This window comes from Musa acuminata, chromosome BXJ1-1 (genome assembly GCF_036884655.1).
Source record: "Musa acuminata AAA Group cultivar baxijiao chromosome BXJ1-1, Cavendish_Baxijiao_AAA, whole genome shotgun sequence".
NCBI classification, from domain to species: domain Eukaryota; kingdom Viridiplantae; phylum Streptophyta; class Magnoliopsida; order Zingiberales; family Musaceae; genus Musa; species Musa acuminata.
The window spans coordinates 5,635,238-5,652,228 of NC_088327.1; the positions used below are offsets into that span (position 1 = coordinate 5,635,238).

General features: G+C 36.1%; 2 protein-coding genes and 1 non-coding gene across 3 annotated transcripts; all 3 read left to right on the plus strand.

Moving 5' to 3' along the window:
• The first annotated feature begins 198 nt into the window (after positions 1-198).
• Positions 199-1,021, plus strand: LOC135626767 (photosystem I reaction center subunit VI, chloroplastic-like). Its single transcript, XM_065132408.1, has 2 exons — positions 199-531; positions 624-1,021. The coding sequence occupies exons 1-2, from the start codon at positions 277-279 to the stop codon at positions 801-803; spliced, it is 435 nt and encodes a 144-aa protein (XP_064988480.1). The 5' UTR covers positions 199-276; the 3' UTR covers positions 804-1,021.
• Positions 1,022-2,613: 1,592 nt separating this feature from the next.
• Positions 2,614-2,700, plus strand: TRNAY-GUA (transfer RNA tyrosine (anticodon GUA)). The gene is given in 2 exon segments: positions 2,614-2,650; positions 2,665-2,700. It is a non-coding gene; the product is annotated as a tRNA-Tyr (tRNA).
• Positions 2,701-5,559: 2,859 nt separating this feature from the next.
• Positions 5,560-13,388, plus strand: LOC135626822 (la-related protein 6A-like). Its single transcript, XM_065132497.1, has 11 exons — positions 5,560-5,973; positions 6,533-6,614; positions 10,903-10,997; positions 11,152-11,223; positions 11,313-11,392; positions 11,469-11,553; positions 11,710-11,757; positions 11,853-11,921; positions 11,994-12,128; positions 12,427-12,511; positions 13,052-13,388. Exons 1-11 carry the CDS (start codon positions 5,638-5,640, stop codon positions 13,201-13,203), a joined length of 1,239 nt encoding a protein of 412 aa, XP_064988569.1. The 5' UTR covers positions 5,560-5,637; the 3' UTR covers positions 13,204-13,388.
• Positions 13,389-16,991: the final 3,603 nt, after the last annotated feature.

The window sequence follows — 16,991 nt, forward strand, 5'->3', positions numbered from 1 at the left end:
TAGAAACGAAAGGAAAAAAGACATCGGATTTTACAGGGAATTCGACTTTAATATTCGTGCCATGTCTTGTGAGTTGTGACACGTAGCATTTATAGGGATAAGCTTATCTAAAGTCGGTCCACAAGGCGTTCCCTCATTGGATCCTCATCGTCCCCAGCACTCGCGCTCCACACGACCTGTTCGATATGTGCTGGATCTGATAAAGATTCTCGCCGCGACGCGAGGCAAAGAACGCAGTCCTTGGAATTGTAGCAGCGAAGGGGCAAGAACGCAACAATGGCCTCCCTCACCGCCGTCGCAGCCGTGCAACCGGTGGCCGTGAAAGGCCTCGCTGGGAGCTCCTTCAACGGTAAGAAGCTCGCCCTCAAGCCCTCCCGCCGAGCCGCCCCTCGTGCCAACCTCAGGTCTACCGCCGTGGTTGCAAAGTACGGTGAGAAGAGCGTGTACTTCGACCTCGAGGACCTCGGGAACACCACCGGCCAGTGGGACCTCTACGGCTCCGACGGCCCCTCGCCTTACAACCCTCTCCAGGTAGGCGACATGGTCCAATCTCGCATCGCCGCTTCCGTTTCGGGATGAGTCGTGTTTCGATTGATGCCGACGAGTCGTTTGTCGAATTGCAGAGCAAGTTCTTCGAGACTTTCGCAGCTCCTTTCACTAAGAGGGGTTTGTTGCTCAAGTTCCTGCTGCTGGGTGGCGGCTCCACCATAGCCTACCTTGGAGCCACCTCCTCGGGCGACGTACTGCCAATCAAGAAGGGGCCTCAGCTGCCACCTACTCCTGGGCCGCGCGGCAAGATATAGGTGATTTGTGTGAACATCAATCAAATATGCTCGATTATTTTCTCATCTGTATTGTCGATATCTACCTGTTTGATCATCTTCCCATGTAACACCTGAACCTTTGTACCCTGTCTTACACATGTTTTACTTATGCTGATCTAGATGTAAGAAGAATGATCTGGAAATGGTTCCTTTCTGCTCAGTTTTATCCTATTTAATCTAAGGGAATATACATCATAGATGTGATCGCATTAGCAGATGCTGAAGATTGTATGGTTGCAACAATTTAGTCTTCACTTGAGATGAAGATACATGCAAGCAGGAGTTTAGTGAAAGCAAAACAAGCCAAGAGGTCACTTGACCACATCACAAGTATTGACACCATCATCTCCTTTAGATTTGTTTACAGGTTCTTATGTTTGAAATACTTAGCTATTCTGTAGTATTCAGACAGTGTACTTAACTTGCTTGATTATATTTTAACTACACAAAATCCAATGGTAACAAAATATTTTTTATGTCACTTAGATTTTGCTAGAAATAATAAGAGAATACTTGAATGCTGACGCTTTAATTAGAATATAATCTTTGCAAGATTGGAAAACATAAGCTTTCGATGAACCGTCCGACTGTACAATGTCAATAATATCCAGATTTATTATTCTGGATATATAAAACGTTTCCGTACACATTATGTGTAACCGACCTTAGCTCAGATGGTAGAGCGGAGGACTGTAGTGTGGCGCAGAATAATACTTAGGTCACTGTTTCAAATCCGGCAGGTCGAAATATCCATATTTTTATTTTTATATTTTGGATCATTTTCAGAATTCTGCTGTAAAATTTGGATCATTTTCAGAATTCTGCTGTAAAAAGAAAAAGAATCTAATTCACTAAACACCTGCCTCTTTTTTCCTCTATTTTCGTCCATTTAGATCGATCCAACCACAATATGTTTGTTTTTCTTCGTATATGATTGGTTCGTTATCTTATTCACCAAATAAGACCTTACTATTTTGGGAAAAATTAGGGTATTATTAGGTCGCTGGTTCGAATCTGGCAGGTCGGAATATCCTAATTTTATTTTATATTTTGGATCATTTTCAAAATTCTGCTGTAAAAAGAAAAAGAATCTAATTCACTAAACACCTGCCTCTTTTTTCCTCTATTTTCCTCCATTTAGATCGGTCCAACCACAATATGTTTGTTTTCCTTCGTATATGATTGGTTCGTTATCTTATTCACCAAATAAGACCTTACTATTTTGGGAAAAATTAGGGTATTATTACATGAGGTACTACCGGGACCTTACTAGAAATATTAAAAATTAATTGAATAGTATAAATAGGATATTGGTTTATTATAAAACTCAACAATGACAAGAGATTCATACAGCTTATAAAAAATAATTAAAATAGGGGTATGTTTCGATTAATTATTATTAATATATAACACTAAGATGTAACTTATGCACATGATCGATCTTAGCTCAGATGGTAGAGCGGAGGACTGTAGTATGATACAGTTTGATGCTTAGGTCGCTGGTTCAAATCCGGCAGGTCTGAAAATATTAATTTTATTTTGTTTTTTGGATCATTTTCAGAATTCTGCTTTTCAAAAACAATGTGTGTTTTTAAAGATTGGTTCACTATCTTATTCATAAAATAAGACAAGGAATAAAAAATAATTGAGTAGTATAAATAGGATATTGGTTTATTACAAAACTCATCAAGAAGTTATTCATAAAGCTTATAAAAAATAATTAAAATGGTCGATCGTTTCCATTAATTATTATTAATATATATATATTTGCTGCTAAGTTTATACGTGACCGACCTTAGTTCAGATGGTAGAGTGGAGGACTGTAGTGTGTTATAGCTTGATCCTTAGGTCGCTGGTTCGAATCCGGTAGGTCGGAAATTTATTCTATTTTACTTTGTAAAAACAAAAATCTAATTCATTAAGCATCTGTATATTATATTATATTATAGATATATATTTCTTAAGCTTTAAATAATTTATGTGACCGAATCCGGCAAGTCGGAAATTCATTTTATTTTACTTTATAAAAATAAAAATCTAATTCATTAAGCATCTGCATATTATATTATATTAATATAATATTTATTGATATATATTTCTTAAGCTTTAAATAATTTATGTGACCGACCTTAGCTCAGATAGTAGAGTGGAGAACTGTAGTGTGTTATAGCTTGATTCTTAGGTTACTGGTTCGAATCCGGTAAGTTAGAAATTCATTATTTTATATTATATTTTATTTTTGGGATCATTTTCAGAATTCTACTTTTGTAAACACAAAAATCTAATTCACTAAGCACCTGCTTTTTTTATCCATTTAGGTCGGCCCAACTACAGTATGTTTGTTTTCCTTCGTCTAAGATTGGTTCGCTATTTTATTCACAAAATAGGAAGGCGAACCAAAATATTTTGGGAAAACTTACAACATTGTTACATCAGGTGCTACCGTGACCTTACTATAAACAAATAATAATAATTTAATAGTATAACGATGAAGAAGAGATTCATACAACTTATAAATAATAACTAAAATGGTGGATTGTTTCGATTAATATTTATTGATATATATTTATCGTAGCTGTGAAAAATATATGTGACTGACCTTAGCTCAGATGGTAGAGCGGAGGACTGTAGTGTGTTTACAGATTGATCCTTAGGTCGTTGATTCGAATTCGGCAGGTCGGATGTTCATTATTTTATTTTATTTTTAGGATTATTTTCAGAATTCTGCTTTTATTAAATAAAAAATCTAATTCACTAAGCACCTGCCTCATTTTTCCTTCATTTAGATGAGTCCGACTATATATGTTCATATTGTATAATAGTATTTTTTTATTTTAATGTAGTATAAAAATAATATAATATGATGTTTTTGATATTATTGAAAATACTATAACACATTAGAAAATTATTACAATTTAATGAAAAATATAATATAATATTTTTATACTGTGATAATATTTTTTGATGTTACTGAAAAATTATAATATAATATACTTTAATACCCCCTTTACCTACCTCACTTTTTGTTCATTTTTCAATGGATCGATCCAACTATAATATAGTCGTGTGATATAGTATTTTCAACAATATAGAAATATATTATGATATATTATAATATAATATAATAATTTGTTTGTATAGTTGAAAATATTATAACACAATCAAAATATATTACAACATAATACAAAACATTATATTATAATATTTTTTTATATTTATATTATAATATATTTTTTGATATTATAAAGAATATTATAATATAGTATAAAAATATTACGAAGAAATCAAAGTTTTTAATTCCGTACTATACCGCCTAATGCAGGCGATATATATCGGTCTGCTCAACAAAACAATAATTTATGGATTAAATCAAACTTAAGAGGTTAATTAAAGACATATGATTTAAAACAATTAATTTACGACCATCATCGTATTGATACACCATCATATCGATGCACTAATGACATAAGGTATATCAATATATTATGTCATGAGATTAATTTCAAGATTATATTTGACAAATATATTATATTGATATACATGTACATGTAATCGATGATCCCGATTCACTACCATTGGAGGCTTGTCGTTTATTTTGGTGACAGAATATTAATACATGTGTTTATTTAATTTATTTGAAACTTAAAGTTTAAGTTGTACACAAAAATAATCTAATAATTAAAATAATTTTTTTTATAAATAATTCAATATTAATAAAAGGATAATCCGAAACATATCGAAATTGTGAACCTTATACAAGACTACTCTTCAAAGTCCAAAAAAGATATATAACACTATTCTTATCTAATTTACATTAGTTTTGTTAAAACTATACTAAAACATAAATTTATTTCTAACTTAAAAACTTCATCCTAATTTTTGTTACATATTTTTGAAAGATTTTATGTCTATTTTAGACGTAACACTCCAATACGATACAAGATTAAAAACCTTACTAAGAATACTATAACCCTACAGATTGATTAATAGAGAAAAAATTGATAGTTGACTCTCAAATCAAAAATATTTTAAGTATTATGCAGAAAAAATACTGCTAAATAATTATGAAATGATGGTTACTTTTCGAATAAAAATCCAAAAAACAGATTTTTTTTAAAAAAAATTCGTCCATTTTTATTTTTGATTAATCTTATATTTTCTCCGGTTCATTTAATTTTATTAAGTCTTATATTTCACGTGAGGCTAACTAATAAAATTGGTTGGCCTTATCAATTTTCAGCTATACTCGAATCAACTTTTGGTTTTCAAGTAATTGAGAGTCTTTCTCATTATACAATGGATTTGAATTACCCAATGAAATTTAGAAGAAACATGAAAATGGAGTATTTAAGTCCATGCTTTACTCTGCCATCTTCTTCCTTTGCTCAAAACTACTGATCTCTTGAGTTGTGTCATCAGCCAACTACACGATTAGATGCATTATAAATTATTTATATTTATTGATAAGGCTTGAAACCTTATCGATGATGGAATAATTATCACTAATATTGCATAGATAGCATATTTTAGTATTTGGCAAAAAAGAAACACTATTTAGTCCATAATTAATCCTCTAAATATTAACATTGTGTTTAACTATATGATTAAACGCACTATAGTCTATTTATTTTTCTTGGACTCGAAACAAATCCGGCCCGGCCCATTTCCACAAACCCTAACCCTAACCATCATGTCCTGATCTCGGCCCGACTCACCGCCCTATAAAAGCGGAGTCACACCGGAGTGGGGTCGTATAGAGGCGGAGTCGAGGGAGCCGCGTTCATACAAACCCGGTGGCCGCTCGCCGTGGGAAATGGAAACCCAAGAGCGGCCTCCCTCCTCTCCGCGTCCACATCCGCCTCCCTCCTCTCGGCCGCCCCTTCCCTTCCCCGACGTCGTCCCTCCGCTCGCGGACGCGTCGGCAGGCGGGGTCACCCAAGGAGCAATGGAAGACCCCGTGGTCGACCCTTCGGCCGTTGATCTCGGCTGTGACCCGCAAGAAGGCACTGGCGACTCTGAAATCGACCCCCTTCTTGAAGTCGACGCCTTCCCTGATGCCCCTGAAGACCTTATTCTCGAAGAAGCGGAGGCCGCTCCCTCCGGTCCGGCAGTTCTCTCTGACGAACTCCGTGATCAGATCGTTCGTCAGGTTCGAATCGTACCGTAGATATACAATTTCCTTTTACTTGAGGACGAATCGTAGATATCTGCGGATGCCTTTGTAGTTGGTTCGTTTTTCTTGAGTGTACTTATCTACCTTAGTAACAGGCAGGAATGATTGGATTGGGAGGCATAGGTAGTCATATTGATGAAGCATAAGTTGTCGTTTAAAATGATATTGGAATTTTACAACAAAGAAAAAGATTAATATAAAATATTAAATAATTACTATTGCATGATGCGTATAACAAACACACGTTACAATGAGTAACCTGGTGTCTGAGTTAAGGAATTGGACGTAACATTGGTAGTCGCTTATACCTTATATCTCAAATGAGCAAAGACATTTGGAGTTGTTGCATTTAATCTAATTTTTAGTTGTATCATAGTACCAATTTTAAGGGCTAATACTAGCATAAATTATTAGGTAAATTTATCTCCAATGAACAAAATTTAGTGAATTAAACTCAGTGGCAGGGGTAATGTTATGATTATAGTGCAGTGTAGGATCTCCTTTTTCTTTGATTAATTAATTGATCACTTTGTAGGTAGAGTACTACTTCAGCGATGAAAATCTGCCTACAGATAAGTTTTTGTTAAAGTTCATCAAGAAGGACAAGAAGGGATACGGTAAGTTTTTAGACTTTATGACTTGCTGGATTTATTTGCTGTAGCTCAATATTAGTTGCATTTATACCCAAAAAGGTTTTCATTTTGTGTCTGGTGGTAGATGTGATTATATATTCATTGTTGGTTGATTGTTGTTGTTCGTATGAAGAGTATGAATGATTAAGTTGCTTAGAGGCCCCAATCAGAAGTTTAGTTATTCAAAATATTCTTCCAAATGATGTGATCACGCTTTTCATTCCATCAAGTCCACTTTGACATGAAATAAGATGTAGGTTCACATATGCTGTGGTTTGTTCCTTTCTTTATTTTGTATAATCCTGACAGTTCATAATAAAATCCATCAAGTTCACTTTGGTTGTCTTTTTGTATTATATCTATTAGTTTTCTTATTATTTTATAGTTCATTCTTTTTATGGATCATTTATTAATATTTTTTCATCCTTCTCAGTTTTTTATGATTGACTAGGAGGATGGTTCTATGCTTGTGTCACAATGCTTGTATCAATTGTCAAATTCTTTGAGAATTTCTTTGAAAAACAGTATTTAGTTCCTTTTTCAAGGATCATTTATCAATATTTTTCAGCCTTCTCAGATTTTTATGATTGACTTGTAGGATGGTTGTATGCTTGTGCCATAATGTTTCTATCGTTAGGTTTGTCAAATTCTTTGCGAGTTTCTTGATAAACAACTCCAGAGATATACTGTACATATATTATTAAAACATGAAACCAAGACCGAGGGAGAAGTTGATGAAATAAAGCAGGTACTGATGACAGGTTGGCCCAACTAGATGATTCTCCTGGTGCAGCTATTCACAGTTGTGCTGAGCATCTAGTTTGTCTGAATGACTACTCAACCAACTGCCAACTGATTCTCTCTATCCCTAAGATTTTTGTAATATTCAAGGATTTATGCTTTGTTAATGCCATTATCATTTTCTTCAAGAATTCCTTCTACAAATAACCTATTTTTTTATTATTGTGGTTTCACACTGGTTTTAACTTCACATTTTCTTTTGTCTTTGAACTTATTTCTGGACATGGTTTGTTGGAAAAGCTACTCTCCATGTCCTTTTTTGGTATATTTTAGTACTTCCATATGAGAATACTGCTTACAGGGCCTCTTCCCCTTGTACCGATATAGTTTCTCTTTGTCTATTTTGTATTGCAGAATCAGTTGATGTTCTGACGGTTTCTGAATAGCTGATACAGTTTGTTTTGTCAGCCTCTTTTTTCTTTTTTTGCTTCTTAGCATGACCTCTATACTTGTTAAGGGACCATGAAGACAGAATATTGATGATCCTGTACTTGATGATTGCCGCCCAGTGCGGTACTGAAGGTGGCTCATCAGCTTGATTTTCTGGCAGGAAGTGATGTCTTCCTTACTCACCTGAGATTGTCCCTCGAGTAAATTATTTTACGTTCATCTTGGTGTGTGTAAAATGTCTGCAGGTGCTAGCAACTGTCTGTAGTAATCGTAAATTGTAATTACTACCAGCAGATGCTTTACCTGTACCAACTATCAAAGTGCTGTTTATCTACTCTAGGTCTGATTGCCTGCTTAATTAGCTCTACATTTTACTGTTTGTAACACTGTTTAAAGGAGTGAGTACCTATAGTGATCCCGAGGCAAATGTTAGGTTCTAAGTTACCCCTAGTTCTCTCAAGATTATCATTTTTTTGTTTGCTATCACTTTAACATGTAATATAATAGAATTGACATATTAGTTTGGCAATGCAAACAATTTTGGTTGATACTTTTTTTGGGTTTCAGAACATTTTAACTTTTAATTTTGTGATTGCTATATATTTTATTCAGCATGGTTATTTCTTTTTCATTTTAGTTTGTTTAAGCCAATTAATTTTTTGGACATTAATTAACCCCCGACTATGGGATTGACCTAAAAGTCTCTTTATAAGATGTTGTAAGCCATCTCCCCAGCTATGTGTAACCACGCACAATCTGCCAAAGTTGGTCAATATGTGAACCAACTTAGCAAGTGATCTTACATTTTCCATTGAGGATTTAACAATCCAAGGCACAAGTGGACATTCATTTGAACATATAACTATTTCATTTGCTTATACAATCCTATGTTACGCTTAAGTCTTTGAGTTGTGTGCTGTTCAAATCCTCCAAAATCACTCTAGCTTCGTATCTTACTTGCCTCCTTAGCATGCATGAGACACATCTAGTAGCAATAATGTCTCCCCATGCATTTTTTATGATATATCTTGTACCTGGATAGTTAGAAATTTCTATTGTATAAGCTATATCGACACAACTCTCTCTCCTCAATCTATTATATACCCCCTAAGAACTCTTATAATTGCTATCACACTCCAAGTACAACTCCAATATAAATACTCAAAAAGTGGCCACATTCTACTAATACCATCACATGATGATAATCTCAATTTATTACAAGAATTTTAAATTTATTATATTTCAAACATTTAACTTTATATCAATCACAGTTTAAAGTATATTAGAACTGAAAAATGCATGTCAGAAACATTGTTGGATACGATAGTCTCAAATAGGAAAGAAAGGAACAACAAGAAAGAAAGTGCAAGTAGGATCAATGGATGAATAATATAATAAATGTTTAGTACACACAACGAAGTTGATCAATTTATATCAAGTACACAACATATCATACACATCATCAGTGACACATGAGATGTTTGATTTCTAGATGACTTCAGCTAACTGAGAGGAATCGTGTCACACACTTAACAGTTGGAACAATGTCTCACTTGCTACGGCACGTCTCCCTTACCAAGTAGAAGATCATCTAGCAATCATGTCTAATAGTTCACTGATACCCGAAGGTATCACACTACCAATACTGACCTACCGTGTAATATAAAAATGGAACATACCCCTTAGTTCAAATATTAATAGTTCTTGGATCAAGATCCAACCTACCCCTTAGATCCATTATCTTTGAGAATCAATTTCATGTTTTATATTACCTACTTCTCTTGACTCGTTGATGCTAATGTCACCCATCATATGTATATATGCTTGGATGTGTTCATGATGCAATTTGAAAATGATGATATAAATGCATGACACTGAGTATTTAGGATGGATATTGATTCTTGTCGAGGACCAAAGTCCTGTGACGGTAGGGTGATGCCCATTGGAATTACGAGCTGTCAGATGTGGTAGCTAGATGGTCTCTTATTTGTTAAGGGAGGCGTGTTGTCGCCATGGTGGGTACGACAACACTTGATCATCTGTTGCAAGTGCAACATGATGCCTTTCCATTCGCTGAAGAGTCTAAGTCAATCGAACGTCTCATGTGCCATTGATAGTGTATGATATCTTGTGTATGCTTGATATAAATCAATTTGCTTTGTTGTGCATACTGAGTGTATTCCAGTAGAGTTTATTATTCAGCCTTCCATTGAGACTTTCTTTTTGATATTCTGTCTGGCACAACCCTACTCTTCAATGTTACTAAGAATAGTTGTTGATTTTTTTGAAAGACACATGACAATTGCGGGCATTAGCATCAGAAACACTGCAAACCTATTTAATTTAAATACCCTTCTATCGTCAGCTTAGACCTTTGTTTATTCTAGTAGCTTTTAAACTGTGATTGAAATAAAGTTAAAACTTTTGAAATGTAATAAAATTGGATTTTTGTAATAAACTGAGATTATTGACCGGTGATGATGTTAGCAGAATGTTGTCACCTTTTGAGTATCTGTATTGGACTTGTGCTTGGGGCATGTTGTCTGAACATATTGTAATAGCCAATTACTGGTTGACTATTGTTGTTAACATATAGTGCCTTTTTGCACCATGGAAGAGGTTATAAATTTTAATTTACAATTATGATTTGTGCAAATTTATGCAGAATCAAATTTGTAATATGCTGTAATGTAGAATAAATTTATGTTATTGTGGATGAAATATGACTCTGAGAAATTAGGAATGAAATCATGAATTTAATTGAAGTAAACTGATTTGTACAAGGAATTCTGGGATTGGTGTTGAGGTTAGGGGGATTGCGCTGACTTCAACTTGGGCTTGGCCTAGTACTAAGAACGCTGACAAGGCTGAACGTTGACACATAATAGAACTAGAACAGTTATAGTTTACAAAAGAAAATGCCGTGTAATGGAGTAGACAATAAGACTTTCTTAATGATATGAAGTTTGGCTGCAATATGGCCTTCATCGTGTCATACATATTATTGAATACAATTTAGATAAGAACACAAGAAGTTGTGTTACTCATTAATCTGTAACTGTATTCTATTTGGTTCTTGCAGTTCCTATTGCGGTTATTGCATCCTTTAGAAGAATGAAAAAGCTTGTTCAAGACCTATCTTTAATTGAAGCTGCACTTAGAACATCCTCCCAGCTTGTAAGTTGTTGCATAAATTTTCTTGTTGTATTTTCTTTCCTTGCATATATGGCCTTTTAATTATATGCAGACATGTGGAATTTTTGTGCTCTTTGAGGTGGTTATGCTGGTGACTTTATTCAGCAAACTAAGCAAATTGATATATTTACTGCAGGTTGTTAGTGAGGATGGGAAAAAAGTGAGGAGATTAAATCCATTGCCAGTTGTTGCAACCACTGAAGCGAAGGTACATTTTTTAATTTCTTAATCTTCTCTGACATGTTGATCTATCCCAGATTGGTGCTAATTTCCAAAATGTGACTGTTGACCTGCTAGTCACGCACTATTTTAGTGGAGAATTTACCGGATGATAGATCAGAAGAAAATATGCAAAGAATCTTCGGCAAACTCGGAAAGTATGTTATTGTTATATCTTTAACTAAAGAATCCTTTGGGAATCTATTTGTGGAAGCTTCTGCTTAAATTGTTTAGGATTGTGAAGATTACTCTCCATGATCCACGATCAGTAGACAAATCAGCAAGTAACTGGAAGTCTGGAGCCACAATCAGCTCTAAGGTATACAAAATTTTGTGTACACAAGTGACCAAAACCGGTCTTCATTTACTTTTTATGGGATGTATATGTAGGAAATAAATGGCTGTTTTTTTGTGATTAGAGTTGAACTTGTCTATGTCCAGTGTCTAATGTTTATTTTGCCGGTACCTTTCTCAGGTACATGCTCTTGTTGAGTACGAAACAGTTGATTCAGCTGCGAGTGCTGTGAGTGATCCATTTATATCTAAAGATGTTTTGTAGTGCTTATATGAGAGTAGCATCATCACAAAGCATTGTTTTCTTTTTTGTCACTAACTCAGGTCAGCTCTCTGAATGATGAAAAGAATTGGAGAAGTGGCATGCGTGTTGAGCTTTTGCTCAAGAGAATGGTAATTTGCATCCTGTTTTGCATTTCTTGGATTGGCTGACTTATTTTCATAACTAAAGTCATTTTATTTCAGGGAAAGTATGGGCTTGTCCCAAAAGGACGCAAGGCAACATCCGTTGAGAAGAGCAATAGTGCTCAAGTAGACGAACCAACTGCAGATAGGGAGAAGAGTTCATTAGACAACCATGAGGAGCTACCCACAACTGAGGTTGGTCGCTTCTGAGTTTATGCGCTGGCAATGTCATTTGGTATTTGGTTTCCTTAAGGTCCAGTTTATCAAGTATTTAAACCGGATGTTTATATGCAGCTAATTGAGACGTATGCACCGACACAACTATAAACTTTAACATCTATCATGGATATTTTTATAGACAAATAACAGCATCATGAGATTTTCTGTTTTCCCCTGCCCATTTGGTACCTAATGTGTCATATGAGCATTCTTAACATAATGGCATTGTGACCTTGAATTACTTCCTCCTCTCCCTAAATCCTTGTTTATGTAGGAAGGAGAGCAGGGTAAAGGTGTTCGAAGGAATCGATACAAAAGTCGAGGAAGAGGTCAAGTTCGACGAAGTGATAATGGACATGGTATAGCACCTTATGGCTTCTCTAGTCCCGTCATATGTTTGTTTACTTCAGCTTTGTATTTCTTTCAAGCATTTTGGGTTGTCATTTCACTTTTTTTCAAGAGAAAATGTCAGGAATCTAGTAATATGTTGTCACTACAATCAGCTATTAGTCATAGCTTGACGTAGAACACTGTAAGGACTGGGAGTGCTAGTATTTTTTTGGTTTGCCAACTGAAGTTTTAACTCCTAAAGTTCTCTGTCCCTAGGCCATCTGTTCAGTGTGGTGAGTTACTTTTCACCATCCGATATGTGGGCATACCACTAATATTTATATAGATGGTCAGATAGCATAAGCTTGTATGATAGATATTCCATGCATTTTGTTGATGTATATCTGCTATGCTGACCAGATTGCTGGGGTTCACTACTGTGTTCATAACTTTTGTATATTATAAGAAAATTACATTTTGAGCGTGCATGACCATGGTATGTTCCTTGCATGTTTGCCTGGTATGTTCAGTTTGTTAGTCCGTGTAATTCTCATCATTCTTCTCCACAGGCCATGGACGCAATCCCCCTGCTTCTGCTGTTGATTTTCCACACAAGCCTGTACAAGGGCCGAGGATGCCAGATGGAACAAGGGGTTTCTCCTTTGGACGGGGTAAACCTGCCATTTCTGACCACAAGCCTGATCAACATGAGTTATTTTGAGACTGGTTCACAATCAGTGATAATGTGCCACTGTAATCCTGGTCTTCTATGCATGCCAAAATTGATGTGCTTCAAGCAACAAAAAAACCTGTACATTTTCTAAAATCCATGTTTGTAAATCACACTTGACATGTATCGGATGATGAGGGTCACAAGCATAATCAAAAATCTTTTGTTTGGTTTGATGTGGATCAAACTTGGCGCACCTTTTGATTTCTAGGATAAATAAGATGTTACTATGTTTGCCTAGATTTCAAGCTATTACTATGTTTGTCTTGTTATATGTATTTGCAAGTTAAGACCAACCATAACGTTGTTCAGGTATATGCTTGACAAAGACTCCGCATTAGTATGTGTTGAATCGGACTGGAATCTGAAATCTAAGTCCTTCGATGCATCATATCTCTTTTACCTATCCTTGCGCTGCACGAGTTCCCCTTTTATCTTCAGGATCAATTTGGTCTCTCAGACTTTTGAGTTGTTGTGCAACATCATTTGACCTTTGGGTGCTGGAAATGGACTCTGGATGCGTGTGCTCAGTATTTGGATGTTGAGGAGTCGTTTGTCCTACCGCATCTGCGCTTTTGGGTGCTAGTGCGTGGATGTGATGGGAGTATGACTTGCCTATGCTTGTGTTGCAAGCACGATGAACAGATGCTATTGTCCTCTGCTGCCAAGGCGCCCACTTCGATCCTGCGATATGCCACAACGTGATTTTGCCTTCTCATCTTCCACCACTGAAGCTGGTGAGCACTTCCCAGATTCCAACCATCAAATCCAGTTCGGTAATGGGCTCCGACGTGGATATTGTATCCTCATCAGTCGATGGCGATTTGGTCAGACGATGCTCCGACTGAAACGAGGAGAAATGGAGGCGGCCAACTGGTGGAGGAAGAAACGGAGATCAGAGGAGAAACGAGGGGCAAAGGAAAGCGCAAAGAGGCCGCAGCTGTACCTTCACTCGACCATCAAAAATGAAAGCAAAAGTGAGAAGAATCCCATTTCGTGCATAATGCAGCATTTCTTTATTTCCAATTGCTCTTAAGAATCGACCCAAGAATTACTTCTAGATGGTGTTGACACTCTCGAATGCACGATCAAAAAGCTTCGGCAGCATCACTACTGACGGCTGTGCTGCAAACTCCGATTCCTTGCCTCAGAAGCATCATATGAATCAGTACAGGAAGATATGGCGGCACAGAGAGGGAAAAGGCATTGCCAGGTATTCACATCCATATCCTACTTCAAAGATTCAATGCAATCTAGGAAGAAAAAGTGTACAGTAGGGATATAGAACCCCCCCCTCTCTCTCTCTCTCTCTCTCTCCCTCTGTTTCTATATAAGCTAACGATCGACTGCAATGTGTACACCACAAAGCTTGGGCGATAGTGAGATTGGGACTTAGCGCTAGTTTAATCTCTGGTCTTACTCTTAAAACTAAAAACTGACACATTTTGTCAGTAGTAGGAGTAAGACCAGAAATAATTAAACTAGTGCTAAGACCCAATCTCACCATCAATCCTCCTTGCTCTTACGCCTTAAACTCTCCGAAAACACATACACACACACACAAAAAAGAAAAGCAGTTCTGAGAAAGGATGTAGCGGTGTTTGCATACTAGTAGTGTTTAGGCAGAATCTGTGTTTCTACGTCAACATGGCCGCTTCGACCTTCTCTGCTGCGACCAAGAAGAAGGGTCATCACCCTCCCTTCTCCTCATTCTCGGAGCCTCCTCCAAAGTATTACGAGTTTCCGTAATCTCTCATTAAAAAAAAACTCTGCTGCTCTTAAATTTATCTAAATTTTTAGGACGACTTAATAGGATAATTGATCTATTAACTTTGTTAAATCTGAATCTCAAGATACTTAAGTTAAAAACAATATATAGATCTTTATAAATCAATTTAAATTAACCTGTGAGACTAAATCAAGGACATTATCATTCTTTGTATTTCCTATATTATCTTGATTTGTTACGTAGTAGTTCTATGGTTAGGATTTCAAATCTTCCTCTGGTCATGGATTTCGAGGAATTTTAATTTTTATATTTTCTCTATCATATTTAGGTCCTCTTGGATGGATTAATCTAAAACTAAATGGACCATTGAGGGATCATAATGCTGACTGTAGTTAACATTACAGGAAAAATCTATTATAATGCATGGAATGACAATCCCTCTGATATGCTTAGAGGGCTCAAAATTCCCTCTAATTGGTGAATGTGGCATCTAACATATGCATTTTGCTAAAATGGAGATCCAAAAAAAGCTTCTTTTTGGTATGGGTAAAGTTTTAGGTCTGATGGTTATACTGCTCACTTTTTTTGGGTTATATATATGATATTGACTTTTCAAATATTTTCTATTATGTTTCACTTTCTTGTAATTGATCTTAAAATTTTATCATTTTTAATCATAAATATATAATTTCTGTGGAAATTTCGTTTATAGATATTATCCGAAGACAACAAAATCAATTGAATATACGTTATCTAGGAGAATCTTTCAAACAACATTTGGAGGACATGTCCTAATTTTCCTAACATTATCTGTATAATGCTCAAGCAAAAGGAAGTGGATGCTGTTATTTTATTAGATTACATCAACGTGAAGATTTTGTATCGGACCCCATCTCTCATTAGTAGTCTCACTAATGGATGTCTCCAATTTCCAAAGTGTTAATTGTTTTTATTGGTCAACTCATCACCCATTCACGTCAAATGCTCCATAGTCAATCCGCCAGTGCATTTCACGTCGAGAAACTTCTTTTGAGGACATTGGATGGTCTCGTGCATGCAGCTTCATTTTGACCTTTGAAGTGGAGAGTCGACTGTGTTTGTAGTCAGCACTTGGTTGTCCAACATGATTCCCCCACCGATGCACTTTTTAGCGGATAATGCGTGGCTCAGCCTTCCATTACAAGGCGCCCACTTTGATCCTGCAGAATGCCACGGGCCCGAGAATCCAATGTTTTATTTCTCTGGCGATCGATCCTACTCATGCTGAGCTTTCACTTATGCTTGGAAAATGGATGGTGACATGGATTTGGATTCATCAGTCGGTCGATATCAATGTGGCATGAGGGAAGCTCCAACTGAAACCCTTGGAGAAAGTAGAGAGGATTCGAGGAGAAAGGGAGGAAGAACTAACTGTACCTCACTTCAAGTGTTCACTGTTTTGGCAGCCAATGCCCGCAGCATTGCTGATGAACGAGTAGAGGGACATTGCATGCTAACACTCATGAATGCACGAACAAAAACTTGGATAGGATCACTGATAGCTGTGATGATGCAAATGCCCATTCGATTACCCCAAAAGCTTCTACTCTTTTGGCTAAAAATAATCATTAGTGGGTGCCATACACGCCATTGTGACGATAACTACACAAATCTGTGGAGGTCCCATCATGAGAAATGAATCATCGTAATGGATATATATAAGGATGGCATGCCATTCAGAAGTGCTGCTATTTGTCTTCCCAGGTTCTCTCAAATTTGGGTCTTTGCATCTCTACCTATGACATTCGAACCATAGAAGGTGGCTTTGTCTTCCCTGGTGATGGTTCTTCCACATATAAGGTTTTATCAAGTGTTCTTACTTTATATAGTGCCATTGTATTAATTTCTGCAATGACTTTCTCATTGAAATTGATGAAATCTATCTTTTTTATTCTGAGAGCAATTAGTCTTTTATTTCAAGATTTGAAACTGCAGGAGGTATTGCATCTTCAGAGAAATCTATTTATCATTTGAATTTAATTTTTCATGTGATATTATTGATCAGTTTTCT